The following is a 13,104-nucleotide window of genomic DNA, read 5'->3' on the forward strand; positions in this document are numbered from 1 at the left end:
ACCATGGATTTCTCATGAGAAATCATGAAGACCAAAAGCAGTGGGAAAACATCTTTAAAGTGCTGAAAGAAAAGAATTGTCAGCCCAGAATCCCATAGCCAGTGAAAATATACGTCAATAACGATTATGAAATAAAGACATTCCCAGATAAAAGAAAACTAAGAGAATTTTTCACCAGCATACGTGCTCTACAAAGTGTTAAAGGAAGTGCTTCAAGCAGAATGGAAATGATACTAGAGGAAAATTTGGAACTTCAGGAATGACGAAAAAGCAAAATAAATGGTATATATCTGGGTAAATATGAAATACCATTTTTCCTCATCTTAAGTTTCTTAAAATATATATGACTGTTGAAAGTAAGAATGATAACATTGTCTGGTAGGATTTTCAATGTATATAGATTTTCTACATATGAAAACTTTAACATAAAGGGGAGAGGGTAAAGGGACCATATGGTTGTAATTGAGGTTATAAAATAATAACTATGTAGAAAGGAAAAATTAGATATATTTATTGTAATCCCTAAAGCAACTACTTCAAAAATATGTAAAGAAATGTAGTCCAAAAGCCAGTGAATTAAAACATTCCAAGAAATATTCAAATAATCTAAAAGAAGTTGGAGAAAGGGGAACAGAAGAAGAAAAAGTCAGAACAACATACAGAAAACAACTAAAATGGTATGCCTAAATGCAACTGTATCTGTAATTACATTAAATGTAAGTGATCTAAACACACTAATTAAAGGACATATTGTCATATTGAATTTTTTAAACCCAACTATATCCTGTTCATGAGAAATTCACTTTATAAAGACTTAAATTAAAAGTAAAATAATAAAAAATTATATACTATGACAGAGTATTCAAAACAAAGCTGAAGTATATATATTAGTATCAGAAAAATTAGAATGTGGAACAAGGAATAGCATGAGAAACAAAGAAGGATATTCCATAATGAATAAAGGACAATTCATCAAAAAGATGTAACACTTCTAAGTGTGTATGTGCCTAACAACAGATCTTCAAAAATACGTAAAGCAAAACTCAGGGGCCAGCCTCATAGCCTAGTGGTTAAATTCCACGCACTCCACTTTGCTGGCCCTGGCTCAGTTCCCAGGCACAGACCTACACCAGTCAGTGGTGACCCACATACTCAAAATAGAGGAAGATTGGCACAGATGTTAGCTCAGGGTGAATATTCCTCAGCAAAAAAAAAAAAAGCAAACATATAATTAAAAAATAGAAATAGACAAGTGCACAATTATGCTTGGAGATTCATTATTCCTCTTTCAGTAATTGATAGAACAAGTAGTCAGAAAATCAGAAGGATGTAGAAGATCTGAACAATACTATCAACCAACATAACCAATTGAAGTTTTTAGAACTGTCCACCCAACAACAGCAGAAGACACATTCCTTTCAAGTGTGCATGGAACATTCTTTAAGAGAAACCATATTATGGCTGGACTATAAAACAAACTTTAAAAAATTTAAAACAATTGAAGTCATGCAAAGTGTGTTCTCTAATCATAACCAAACTAAAAAGTTTAATAACAAAGATATCTGGAAATTCTTAAATATTTTAAATTAAACAATAAAAAATGGAAAATAGGAAATATTTTTAACTGAATGACAGTTAAAATACACCCAATGTCACTGTAGTTTTTATTTGCATTTCTCATATAATTAATGATGTTGAGCATCTTTTCATATACCTCTTGATCATTTGTATGTCTTATTCAGAGAAATGTCTGTTCAAGCCCTTTGCCATTTTTTTTCCTGAGGAAGATTAGCCCTGAGCTAACACCTGTGCCAATCTTCCTATATTTTAAATGTGGGTCGCTGCATCAGCATGAATGACAAGTGTTGTAGGTTTGCCCTGGGGATCCGAACCATGAAACCAGGCCTCCAAGCAGAGAACACCAAACGTAACCACTACGCCATGGGGCTGGCCCTGCCCATTTTTTAATTAAGTAATTAGATTTTTTTGCTATTGACTTGTAGGAGTTCCTTATATATTTTGGAAATTATTAACCCCTTATCAGATATATAGTTTTAAATATTTTCCCCCATTAGTTTGCTTTTTCATTTTGTTGATGATTTCCTTTCCTGTGCAGAAGATTTTTAGTTTGATGTAGTCCCACTTTAGTTTTGCTTTTATTGCCTATACTTTTGGTGACATATCTGAGAAATCATTGCTAAGACCAATGTCCAGAAGATTTTTCCCTACGTTGTCTTCTAGGAGTTTTGCAGTTTCAATCTTATGTTTAAGTCTTTAATCTATTTTGAGTTAATTTTTGTGTATGGTGTTTACACCTGTTCGAATGACTATTATTAAAAAACCAAAAGATAACAGATGTTGGCAAGGTTGCAGAGAAATTGGAAACCCTGTGGTCTCAGGAGAATACATATTATATGATTCCATTTATATGATGTTCAATAAAAGTCAAAATTAATGGAAGAGATTAGCAGTTGCCAGGGGCTGGCCTGGCTGGAGGGATGGATTACAAAGAAGTAGCACAAGGAAAAAATTTTTGGAGTGATGGAACTGTTCTGTATCTTGATTGTGGCAACTGTTTTATGACCATATATGTTTGTCTTAACTCATAAAACTGTGCACCAAAAAGAGTGAACTTTACTGTACGTAAACTTAAAAGTGTATAATAATGAATAAAAAGGAGACTGTTAATAGAGACATGTTGGCCCAGATAAAGATATTCAAGGTGTTATATTAACCTAGGCTCAATTCCTTGTAAACAAACAGTGACAACAAAAACATCAATGGCTTACCCCAAAATTAAATTTTTGATGTTGGAAAGGGTGTGTTATATTTGGATTGGTGATGATTTTATGGACTCATCCCATTTTTAAAATCAAGTTTTTCAAGAATGAATACTTATGAGTAAAGCTTTTTGGTACTTTTGAAGTGATTTAACCAGTTAAGACATTATTTGGTCATTATTAGAGCTGGTTTTAAGTATTATGTTAGATATATAAGAACAATGTATATAGGAATTTATGTGAAATATTCCCGTGTGAAAATATAACCTTAACTATCTGAAACTTCTAAGGAGGCAGTCATTCCTAGAAGGTGTATTTTTCAAGTACTTCCGAAGCAATAAATCTAAAATATTTTACTCATTGCTTTGCTCGTTTGAATAGAACATACTGAGCATAATTTAATCTTCTCTCAATGGCTCTGTGCCCTCATTAAAACATGGAATTCTAAAGTTTAGAGCAACCTGAGAAATCTCATACCAGAATATGATAGATAGACTGAAGGGCCTAGTTATACTTAAAACTATAATTATATTACACCTGTAACATGCTTTACAACTTAAGAACAATGAGTTCACATATCCTAAATTATTTGTAGCAATTCAGACTGGTAGGTAATCAAGTTATATAATCCAGCATTTTACAGACTAGGAAATGGATGCTCATAAAAATTAAGTGATTTACCCAATAGTCCACAGTGGAGCTGAGGATAGGACACAGGTTGTCTTATTCCTATGGGCTGGCGTGTGCTTAGTGGGTGGTACAATGCAAAGAGTATTAGACTAGGAAATCTTAAGGGAAAAGCTAAATGACTCGTTATTTCAGTATTTAATCCCCTGACTCAATTACCCTCCCTACTGCAACACAACAGATCTCAATTTCCATGAAACTGTCATTTTATCTTACACGTAAATAAGAACCCAACTTTTAAAATGAAGGTTTTTTACAATTCTTCCTGATTTTTGTACAAACTATTAAGAGCTTTGGCTTTGCAGCCATTCAATATCTTGCCACTTAATAGACCAAGATAACTAAAGTGAGTGTAGATAATGACAAGATATCTAGCTTACAAAAGTTTATCTAGTTGTTGTAGTAAAGAATGAACTTTCTACCATTTGAAGGAAAAATAGTAGATCACTTGAGCAAAGTGGCCTTCCTGCTATTACTGGTGAATTTAAGGAAAAAAACAAAAAGGTCACAGCATTGTCTACTGTCAGAGTTGTTGACACTAGAAATCTGTTTGGTACTTGTCACCTATATTTGGCTATTGGTATCAGTGGGGAAGGACCTGCTGTGCTTTTTAAGGTTCATATCATACTTGGGTAAGTGTAACAGTTATAGCCAGCCATGAGGAAAACATTCCTATATTATTAGGGCAGGTATCATCACACTTGGGGATCATCCATATCTGGCACTCTGTGCTTTTTGTGGTAACTACAGCCCTGCAGCAAAGGATCAGAGCCGTTACCCTGATTATGCATTGGTGAATTGACGTTTACCACTCTCCTCAGAATTCATTCCAAAGTATCTTGCTTCTAAATCCACACCAGATGAGGTATTTCAGGTATTTGAGCTTCATCTTCTGACTCCTCTCTTAACTGTAGCTGAACCATTTAGAAAAAGGAACCTGCTCTGAAATCTGGCGGCCATGATAGTAAATATTGATTCGATGGATACTGTCCCTACCCACTGACCCAAATGTCTTTGAAAATTTGGTCAGGTTGCAGATAAGAGGTTTTTCTTTCCACATTGGTGTATTTGAATGAGATTCCCCTTCAGAAAGCTAGTGAAGTTATTTGTTTCTGAATGTTCCGGGGAGAAACTCTACTGTCATTTTTTCTCTGCCCTCTTGAAACCACATCTGATTTTCTCTAATCAGATTTCTTAAAATTAGATAGATATTTGTGTAGGCATGAAAGAAAGTCAAGTTGTACAAATTGCAATGTTTGGCTATATGACTGTTTTTGATTTCTTTATGAGACTGCTTTATGGTTCAAAATATTCAGAGAAAGGAAAATTATTTTTTATTTCCATGTCACTATACTTGTTTATTTCCATACCCAGTATACTAGAATGATTTCTGTTTGGTTTGGCTTTATAGAGTTTATGTTGTTGCTGTTTTCCCAATTTTGAAGAGACACTTTACTTGGGAAGGATTTTCTTTCTGTCTGTCAAGTTTTAGGAGTAACAATTTTGGTGTCACAGCTTTCTACAAGAACCTGAAATTGACTTAATCTAATTACAAGAGTTCTTCTTTATAAAATGCACTACTAGAATTCATCTTTTTAAAAAGAGTTTGACCTACCTTTTATTTGTGAGATTCACAGAGTTGTTTTCTCTTAATATTAAACATCTTGCCTATTTGCAGGAAGGATAAAATGTTTATTTAATTTCTCTTGTCTGATTATGATAGTGTCAATTTAATTAAAAGGTACATAGTTTTTACATGGTTTATTTTTAGTAAAATATACATGATTTTGAATTTTGATTTATATACTATAGCTATTAAAATAATTATTACGGTTAGTATTGCCTAAAGCAAAGAAATTTTCACAGTCACTAAGCCTTCTTGTTTATTTTCAAGCTTTAAAGAGAGGTTTGTTTTAGTATGTAAAAAGAACCCCTTTATCCCAGAAAGAGGAAAAATAAAAGCACCCTTTTGTTCCACAGCACAGCTTTTTGCTGTAAGACATATGCCAGATGTCTTTCTTGACAAAGAACAGTGAGTGTCCCTGTTGATAATTGACCACGTATGGCTACCACCATCTCTGCCTTTATTAGCCATAAATATTTATTTCAGTGAAAGAATCTTTTTTTTCCCCATGCACTGACACTAGCCAGATAAGGGCTTTCCTCTTTTTTTTGTCTTTAAAGTTGGTACTTTTTTCTGAACAAATTCAATAGGTGTTCGCAATATGTATAATTTTCAGTGAGAACCCGTCTCCCTTTAGCACACAAATTATTGCCCGTTACCAAGATTAATTCACTTAAAGAAATCTTGCAGCTTGGAAGCACTGAAATTGTGTCAAAAATCAAAAGTGTGCAGATTCTACACATACACAATTTTTATTCCAATTTTCAGAATATCTTCTTTTATTTTTAGATGAATCTACGTTCTGTATTTACTGTAGAACAACAAAGGATTTTACAGCGTTATTATGAAAATGGAATGACAAATCAAAGTAAAAATTGCTTTCAGCTCATATTACAGTGTGCACAGGAGACTAAGCTGGACTTCAGTGTAGTCAGGGTAAGTATTGAGGTCTTACACTCTCGAATTTATAGCTGTTTATTACAACTGATAATTGCTTAATATGAGAAAAACTATCAGGGTATGAAGTCACTAACTTTGTAAACAGCTTCATTTCCCTGGTATAAAAATATATATTTTTTAAAAATAGAGCTTATCATTTAGTATGTATTTGTTTCTATAAATACCTTGGAAACACTAAAGCTTTTACATTGTAAACATATCTTTAAAACATCCCAGTCCTTTGAACTAATGAGTTCTTTTAAGATTAGTTGTTGATCTCATGCTTTCTTTAAACCTAGACTATACCTAGATATAACTCTCCAAAATGATTTCAGGAAAACATGCATTTACAGAGGGATTGTTGTGTACCCAGCATATTTTCTTGTTGTATTTGAATTTTTTCATCAGGCATTTATGACTTTAGTATTTTTGTCTTTTTAAGAAAACCTAGCATTTTTTTATGAATACTTCCTCCTCCTTCTAAGTGAAGTTCGTACATTTTAATGGGTTAGTGAGTAAGGGACAAGAAATCCCAAGGGAGGAAATTTTCCTTTATTACAACCATAGTCATTCAGCTGTAAAAATCAGAGCTGCTATATGTTTGTGACAGGCAATGAGAAGATAATAGAGAGGAGGCAAGAGATAAATCTAACAGAACTAGTCACAGGTTTTATTGAGTGCGTAGAACCTTTCATGTTTGTCTGAACATGCTGCAAATCCTCCTGGCATGAAACCTTAGAGATTCAAAGATTAGCAACTTTCCCATCCTTGTCATTCATTAAGCTAATTTGGAAAAGAGAAAGGACGTCTGTTTTTAACTTTATTCTTCTGTTGGAGGAACTTTCAAAGACCCTAAAGATAAAAATCTTTGATAAGCAGAACTCTTAGGAAAATCTATTTTTTAAAGACTAAAAGATATATTCACTTTCACAAAGGGAATTATGCCACCAATTCTAGGGGGGAAATATCTAGGATATCTGTTTCTTATTTGCTGATCCATCATATTCAGATTTGTGTAAGAACTAGAAATATCTCCTATTGGTAGCTCTAAATTCCCTATTTGAAATACCTTTAGTAAACCTCAGAGAAAAATGTTTAATTGCCTTAGAAAAAATAATATAAACATGTGCTGTTTCAAGTTGATGAGATTTAATTCTGTAAGTATAAATTGGTTTTGGTTTTTCCTGCAATAATTTTTCCCCCTATATTTTACGATTACTTTAAAGTGAAAAGCCTTCTCAGGCAGCTGCTTTGTGGACTGTGACCTTTTATATTTCCAACTTGTTATTACAATCTTCCCTTAATAACTTACTTGCTTGTACTTGAATATTGAGAGTGCTGAAATACAAGTGTTTGTATTTATGCTCCACATGGTGTGAAATCTAAAACAATGAGAATGAAAGAAATAAATGTCTAGAATGCAAGCTTACAAGTAAAATGTTATGTAAGGTATAAAGACTTGTGTAAAACAGATTCATTCTCTCTGTTCTAGGAGAGTGTAAATTGTACAGAAATTCAGTCTTCCTAATCTAAATTCCAACACAATTTTAGTGGTTTTTCCAGTCAGAGGAGAAGGGACCTGTTTATAGACTCATTAGTCCACAACCTCCCCAGACCCCAATATTTGTTAGGTCTATATGTTCTACTTGAAAGAGACTTTTCTTTGTTATTTTTAATATAGCATTTTTTTGGTGTTTTTCCTCAAAAGAACTTAAATTCCACTGTGCTAAGAACTTGATCTCAATGTGAAAAGAAGTTAAAATGTAAAAATATCCATGCAAAAATAAATATAGTGGGGTAAAGGAATAGAAAAACAAAGAAGGAGGTATAGAAAAAGGAAAAGAGATTTGGAGACAGTGAATTTCTAAGGGAGAACTGAAAGAATTTTATGCACGTTGATGGATTGGTGACCCAAATGTCTTTCTTTTCTTTTTTTTTATGTAGTATCGCTTTGTTTCTAAACCCCAAATTTTCGTCATATCAATTTTGTTTGACCCATTTTTTTTCTCTCTTACCAATGAGGCATTTGGAATAAGAATCATTTATATCCTATAAGCATTGGTAAATTTTAGATCCTGTAACTGAATGACTTTTAGTAAAATTTAATTCAGTTATTGGGAACCCTCAGGCAATCAATTTTCTTTATTTTCAACATTATAAATGGAAAATATTTCTTAAATGTGTACTTTCCTACTTTACTTCATTAGAGAATATTGAAAATAATTGAACCCTTACTTTTTAACTGAGAGTTTCATGATGGAAATCAGTTTTTGTACTGTGCATACAATAAAATAATAATTCTGAGGCCGGCCTGGTGGCCAGAGGTTAAGTGCACACGTTCCGCTCTGGTGGCCTGGGGTTCGCCGGTTCGGATCCCAGGTGTGAACATGGCACCACTTGGCAAGCCATGCTGTGGCAGGCATTCCACATATAAAGTAGAGGAAGATGGGCACGATGTTAGCTCAGGGCCAGTCTTCCTCAGCAAAAGGAGGAGGATTGGCGGCGGATGTTAACTCAGGGCTAATCTTCCTCAAAAAACAAAAATAATAATGCTTACGACATGGTAAGCTGTATGAGGTGATTTTCTCCTTTACAAAAAACCCCAGACTATTTAATGATCTCTCACATCGAATCTCTTTTTCCTTTCTTCTTTTGAGTAAGCAATATTTAGTGAACATTCTTAGTTTTGGTGCCATCAAGGTGCCTCCAACAGCAATCTCTAGCACCAATGGCCCTCCTGTTTTGTTATTTCTAATTTTTTATAGATTAGATACCAGATTTGGTAAAATTATGTATAAAATAAGAGAAAGTGTGTTTTAAGGCTAAGGGTTGTACTTTTAGTAAAGTACATGGATCTTGTGACATCTATCTTGGCTGCGTTCTGAACAAGTAAGGTTGTTAGATTGCTGAGTTTCATATGCACGTGATATTCTACTGTGTTTTACTGTTTGATGGGTACATAATACAATTATCTAGTCAACTATATAAGCAGCTATATGTATATATATATATTTATATGTATATGTATATACGAACTATAAAACTATAGAAGTAAACCATAAATTTTCAGTGCACTAAGATCACCCTTAGACTTTCTGTGGTAAGGTAGGTATTGTGATGAGAACATGGTAGGTGGTTTGTTTTCTTAGAAATATTGCCCAGAGCTGCCCTCCAGATGTAGTAGTTCTTGAGTTCAAATTTTACCAATTCACCATGCTTTCCCATTGAAAGCTTTTAAATGTAATGCTTATATATTTTTGTAAAAATTATGAACAAATGCATCATGCTTCCTATGCATATCTTTCATACTTGAAAAGCCATAACACAGTAACTTATTTTGAATATTTGTAAAATTTACCTTTTTGAACCATACATTGAAATTATATTTATCCAAAAACATTTTAAATATTTCTCTTGAGCATATACTATAAAACCTTTTAGTTTTTCTCCCCTGCTTCCTTCTCCTGTGCCAGTTTTATTCATTTGTCCCTCTCCTTGAAATTCTCATCTCTGCTACTTAATAAAACTAAAGCACAGTGAGTTTAAAATTCCCACGGCCTCATGTGAAGCAAAATGGAGCATCTCAGTTTATGGAACATTTCCTTTTTTTTTTTTTTTTGAGGAAGCCTGGCCCTGAGCTAACATTGGTGCCCATCTTCCTCTACTTTATACGTGGGATGCCTACCGCAGCATGGCGTGCCAAGCAGTGCCATGTCTGCACCCGGGATCCAAACCGGTGAACCCTGGGCCGCCAGGAAGCAGAACGTGCAAACTTAACTGCTGCACCACCGGGCCGGCCCCAGAGCATTTGTTTATTTGAGAAATGCTAATTATAAAATTAAAATGGCAAACAGAGATGACCATTTCAGGAGTTTCTAACCATAGTGGAAGGAGAATGTACTTTGAGGGCCAGTAAAATTGATTTTTAAATTTTTTTGTGAGGAAGAATGGCCCTTAGCTAACATCTGTTGCCAGTCTTCCTTGAGGAAGACTGTGTTGAGCTAACATCTGTGCCAATCTTCCTCTACTTTATGTGGGATGCCGCCACAGCGGTTTGTTGAGCGGTGCTAGGTCCACACCCAGAATTTGAACCTGCAAACCCCGGGCCATGGAAGCGGAGCAGGCAAACTCAGTCACTACACCACCAGCCGGCCCAGTAAAATTGATTTTGAATCCTTCCTCTGCTACTCACTGGCAGGGTATGCTTCCAAAAGCTGCTTAATATTTCTGAACCTCAGTTGCATTATTTATACAATTAGAAAAATATCACCTCGCAAAGGAGCTAATTTATATAAAAGCACATAAGGGGGATTCAACACATGTTAGCTTTTATTTATAGTATTACAGAAACGTTAATGTTGTATATAGTATAAATAGATATTGAAAATTGGATAATTTATGTGGTCTTCAAAAACACACACCAAATACACCCAGCACCGTATTTGTACAAGGCTAGATTAATGTGTGTTGGTAGTTTATAATATGGGAAGCATTTTGAAATAATTATAAAGTTTACTAATCACATTAGCAAATATTTTTTATTGTTTTTTAAGAAGAATCATGACTCAATGTAAAAATACTAAAATTATCATAGTAAATTACTTATAAAAAGTACATATTTTGTAGTCAAATTCTAAGTGCCAACCACTGATATTATTTTATTAATAGTATTTTTTCTGTTTATAAAAGAAATACATATTCATTATATAAAATTCAGTAAATAGAGAAAAGTGTAAAGAAGAAAATTAATTTACCGTAAATTAATGACAAACTGGAGAAAACATTTGCAACTTGTGACAAAGTGTTGCTATCTCTAGTAGAAAATTACTCCTATAAATCAATTTAAAAAGACAAATATCCCAGTATAAAAATGAGTAAAGGTAACGGATAAGTAATTCTATCAAAGTAATATAGTAACCATAGAAATTCAAATCAAAACAGCAATTATATGCCTTTTATTAACTTCTGGCCTAGTAAAGACCATGAAAAGATAAGGCAAAGCGTTGGTGAGTGTATGGTGAAACCCGCACTCTTAAACATTGGGGGGTAGTTTGAAAATCTCAAAAAACCTAGCAATTTCCCTTCTAGGATAGCATTCTAACAGACCAATGACACAAAGATGCATGTATAATGATGTGTATTGCAGTATGGTTTATAATAGCGAATATTTATAACAATAATCTAAATATCTAGCAATATTAAATTGACCAAGTTATGATATATTCATAGAACAGAATTTGTTACATCTGAAAATTGCAAGTGTGTATTTGTTTAACAATAGGGTCATGCATCTCTTAATGACAGAGATACCTTTCTGAGAAATGATTCGTTAGGCAATTTCATCGTGAGAACATCATAAAGTGTACTTATATAAAACCTAGATGGTATAGCCTACTACACACCAAGGGTATATGATATTAATCGTATGGAACCACCATCGTATATTTGGTCCGTTGTTGACTGAAACATTTTTATGCAGTGCATGACTGTCCTATGAGCATTTTCCAATATCACTAAATATCCTACCTTTAGTGTGCTTCCAACTTTTCACTATTATGAATTAATATATGATGAACATCATTGCATATAAACTTTGTATACATCTATGATTATTTTTTAGGATCAATTCCCAGAAGTAGATTTACTAGGTCAAGGGATATAAATATTTTTAGAGCTCTTGCTACAGATTAATTGCATGGGTTTTGAGGTGGAGAGGAGCAATAATACAATTCTGTTATCAAGTTCCTACATATTTATGAAGTGCAAGTCCTGATCATCTCTGACTTTATACCTTAGTTTACTTTTTCTCTTATTGAATCTTTTGCCCTTTAAATTTGTATAGGCCTTGGTTCTATGACAAATGAGAATACAATTTATCACAGAGAAATTATTTTTTCTTTTTTTTGTTAAGAACTTTTCCATAATATCATTTTTTATTCTTCCAGACGTGGGTTGGCAATAAGAGAAGAAAAATGAGTAGTAAGAATTCTGAATCAGGAGCAGCAACAACAGGAACTGTTTCCAGTACCTCTTTGGCAGCTCCAGACATTACAGTCAGAAATGTGGTTAATATTGCTCGACCTTCAAGCCAACAGTCTTCTTGGACATCTGCCAATAATGATGTCATTGTAACTGGTATATACAGTCCGGCCAGTTCATCAAGCAGGCAAGGGACAACCAAACATACAAATACACAAATTACAGAAGCACATAAAATCCCTGTTCAGAAAACGGCCAGTAAAAATGATACTGAGTTTCAGTTGCATATTCCTGTTCAAAGACAAGTAGCACACTGTAAAAATGCCTCTCTGCTCTTAGGTGAAAAAACAATTATTTTGTCAAGGCAGACAAGTGTGCTAAATGCTGGAAACTCAGTATACAATCACACAAAGAAAAACTACGGAGGCTCTTCAATGCAAGCCTCTGAGATGACAGTACCTCAAAAGCCATCTGTGTGCCACCGACCTTGCAAAATTGAACCAGTTGGAATTCAAAGATTATATAAGCCTGAACACACGGGTTTAGCATCACATAATTTATGCGAGCAAAAGCCACCTATTAGAGATCCTTACTGTCGAACGCAAAACTTGGAAATTCGTGAAGTATTTTCATTGGCAGTTAGTGATTACCCCCAGAGAATTCTGAGAGGAAATGTCCCACAGAAGCCTAGTTCAGCAGAAGGAACTTGTTTGTCCATTGCAATGGAGACTGGAGATGCTGATGATGAGTATGCCAGAGAGGAAGAGTTGGCATTGATGGGAGCACAGACACCAAGCTACTCAAGATTTTATGAAAGTGGCAGTTCCCTTCGAGCTGAGAACCAAAGTACAGCTTTGCCCGGACCAGGAAGAAGTATGCCAAATTCACAAATGGTGAATATTAGAGACTTGTCAGACAATGTACTGTATCAAAATAGAGACTACCATTTAACACCACGGACCTCATTACATACCGCATCTACTACAATGTACAGAAATACAAATCCATCACGGAGTAATTTTTCTTCACATTTTGCATCATCAAACCAATTGAGGTTGTCACAAAACCAAAACAATTACCAGGTAATGTGTAATT

At 34.1% G+C, this 13,104-nt stretch overlaps 1 protein-coding gene across 1 annotated transcript in view; it reads left to right on the forward strand.

Annotated features, from left to right (window-relative positions):
- HDX (highly divergent homeobox) overlaps positions 1–13,104 on the forward strand; it is a 141,658-nt gene that overhangs the window by 17,917 nt on the left and 110,637 nt on the right. Inside the window, exons 2-3 of the mRNA XM_046673770.1 lie at positions 5,881–6,027; positions 11,976–13,091. Coding sequence (XP_046529726.1) covers positions 5,881–6,027; positions 11,976–13,091 — 1,263 coding nt within the window. The remainder of the gene's footprint in view (positions 1–5,880; positions 6,028–11,975; positions 13,092–13,104) is intronic.

Source organism: Equus quagga, chromosome 10 (assembly GCF_021613505.1).
Source record: "Equus quagga isolate Etosha38 chromosome 10, UCLA_HA_Equagga_1.0, whole genome shotgun sequence".
Classification (NCBI taxonomy): Eukaryota; Metazoa; Chordata; class Mammalia; order Perissodactyla; family Equidae; genus Equus; species Equus quagga.